General features: G+C 45.5%; 1 protein-coding gene across 5 annotated transcripts in view; it reads right to left on the bottom strand.

The window, feature by feature from the left end:
• The window catches only part of LOC311374713 (MSL complex subunit 3-like), a 9,097-nt gene extending 6,843 nt beyond the window's left edge, over nucleotides 1–2,254 (bottom strand). For all 5 annotated transcript variants that reach the window (XM_084490501.1, XM_084490502.1, XM_084490504.1 and 2 more), the window contains exons 1-3: nucleotides 1,986–2,254; nucleotides 680–762; nucleotides 158–253 (exon numbers count right to left, since the gene is read on the bottom strand). In XM_084490501.1, the coding sequence (XP_084346627.1) occupies nucleotides 158–253; nucleotides 680–762; nucleotides 1,986–2,084 (278 nt within the window). In that variant the 5' untranslated portion in view covers nucleotides 2,085–2,254. The remainder of the gene's footprint in view (nucleotides 1–157; nucleotides 254–679; nucleotides 763–1,985) is intronic.
• Nucleotides 2,255–2,754: the final 500 nt, after the last annotated feature.

Below are 2,754 nucleotides of genomic sequence, written 5' to 3'. Positions count from 1 at the left end.
GATTGTTGACCGGGGGGGGGGGGGGGGGGGGGACGGACGGACGGACGGACGGACGGACGGAATTGTTGAGGGGGGGGGGGGGGTTCGGATCTTTCAGTCACAGTCAAATCCGGGGACAGGTCACTGAAAACGGGGACTGTCCTGAGGGGGGACTCACATGCGACCTGCTGCTTTACGAGCCAGTTTCAGTTGCAATGTTCGGGTTTCTTCGCAGTCCCCAAGGACATTATCTTCCTCCGTCCAACGGTCCCAGCTGGAAGGGAACCCAGTACACATATTAATACACATATAACACACATATAACACACGTATACAACACACATATAAATCAACGAGATGGCGGATGCTTTCCATGAACCGGTAGGAACATATTATCACGTTTGTTTTTTGGGTGGATTTCTAATCGAGGAGGAGAAGTGGTTTGTTTATAATGAAGATTAAAAAAGGGGACAACATATTGTTTTAAAACTAACATCACCATTATGGTGTTGTGTGAATGCATTACGTTGCTGCTGGTGGAACGTTGCATGAATTGATGGGCTCATCATAATCGTGCACGTACAGCCTCATATTTGTTTTACAGAAGGGTAAACTGGTTGTACCAGGGTATAATAACACCCTCATCAGCAACAACATTAAAAAAAGACACTAGCGATCTTCCCGTCAACAAATCGTTTACCTGCTGTTCCAGCCGTTGAAGTGAATCAGGTACTTTGGGACTCGCCTACCATGTTGATCACTGGCGAGGACTACATCAAGGACCTGAAACAACACGACGCACAGATAGGTGACGACCAACGAGAGAGAGGAGACGTTTACTATAGTCAGTGAGAGAGGGATGGGGCGCACACACACACACACACACACACACACACACACACACACACACACACACACACACACACACACACACTCAGTCACCCTGACAGAAAGATATGAATTTCATGGAGCTTTCCTGAAAAGCCAGGCGTATACCAAACTGCACACCGATATTACACACACACACACACACACACACACACACCAAATACTATTTTAATCAACGCAACAGACAACCGAAACAGACACAATACATAACATCCATGTTATTGTTGTTAGCTGACTAGCTAGCTAGCTGGCTGGCTAACCACCACAACAACAACAACAACAACACGTCCGTGTTATTGTTGTTAGCCGTCGAGCTAACCCTGTACCTTCTAAAACATCAAATAAAACCACTGTTAGAGAAATAAAACTCCTCCGTCAGATAAGTAACGGCACTGCAGCGAGCTACAAGCTACATGCTACAAGCTACAAGCTACATGCTACATGCTACATGCTAACCCACCCCCCAGCAGCCTCTGAGCGGACCGGCAGGTGGACGGCCGCGCGAGGGACGGGGGGAGGACGGGGGAGGAGGGGGGAGGAGGAGGGGGTGTTTGTTTACAACCCGGAGCGTTAATTCGAACGAATTATTATATATGACGTGGTTTCCCGCCAACTAGTAGTAGTCACGCACACACTTTGAGGAACGTGTGCGCACGAAAAATAGTTCGTGATAGTTAGTGTGGTGGTGGTTGTTGTTGTTGTTGTTGACCTTACTTATCGATCACATCATCATCACGTCCGATGCACTAAAGTCTAACGTTAGTCGGGGGGGGATTCGTTTATATCCAGACAGAAGCAAACAATCACGTCGTTCAATCAACCCCGAACCCGAACAAAAAAAAAGCCCCGATTGTTTTAAGCGTTGATTCCGCGTTAAACGACGTTAAATAATGATCATATTAGGATCATGTATGTCAGATAATCGTGAGTCAGAGAAGTCGTTATACGATCAGACAGAAGCAAACAATCAAAAAACGTTAAACCGCGAACACGAAAGAAAAAACCCCAGATTTTTTTTTTTGTTTAGCGTTGATTCCGGATTAAACAAAAGGTGAACTGTGGTCGTATTTCAGAGATAATGGTTTCTGGAGGAGAGCTCTTCTTTTCTTTTTGTTTACCTTGGCGTCGTACAGCACCTTGGCCTTGGACGGGTCGGGCTCGAAGCACAGCACTTTCTCTCCGCGGTAAAATCGATCCTTGATTCCCCGCGAATTCATTTGTTCATGGCGCCGTCGATGGGAGCCCGGCGCCGCGTCTTAACCCCTTCCGATCCGATACATCAAATTGTGGGGGGACGGGTGATGAGGTTGCGGGAGGTTTTGTTTTAGTTTTCTTGGAGGAAGGCGCTGCTGGTCGGTGCCATGTGTTTGTTGTGTGTGTGTGTGTGTGTGTGAGACAAACAGGGGTACCACATCCGTGTTGTGCATCGAGGTTTTTCAAGCGCGAAGCGTTTGCGTTGGGGGGAGTTTGGACCGTCCCGGACACCGTTGTTGGGGTTTTAAGCGAGGTGTAATGCGGCGTGAAGGCCAGCAGGTGGCGGAATAAACACGTTGAAGTGAGGTTCCAGTAGCTTAGTAATTAAATAATACCGTGTTTTGTCAATGGCATAGTAGATTTATTATTAGAATTATTGGTTGCTTTCTTAATTGCATCTTACTTACTTGTATTTAATCTTGAATAAATTGCATTGCTGTTTGCAGACTTTGCATGGTACATAATTAAAATAAAAACATCAGCATTCTTAACTTTTAGCTTTTCAAACCTGCATCAATTGGTAGAAAATGAACACTATGAAAATAATAAATATTTATACAAACATTCTGTCAAGATTTTGGTCTCAATGCTTTTTGTATTGAAAGTGCAACTTTGCACAATACTGATTGCTGT

Source organism: Micromesistius poutassou (assembly GCF_964030765.1).
Source record: "Micromesistius poutassou genome assembly, contig: SCAFFOLD_5744, whole genome shotgun sequence".
NCBI classification, from domain to species: domain Eukaryota; kingdom Metazoa; phylum Chordata; class Actinopteri; order Gadiformes; family Gadidae; genus Micromesistius; species Micromesistius poutassou.
Note: the sequence above shows the minus strand (reverse complement) of the source record. Positions and strands in the feature narration are given on the sequence as shown.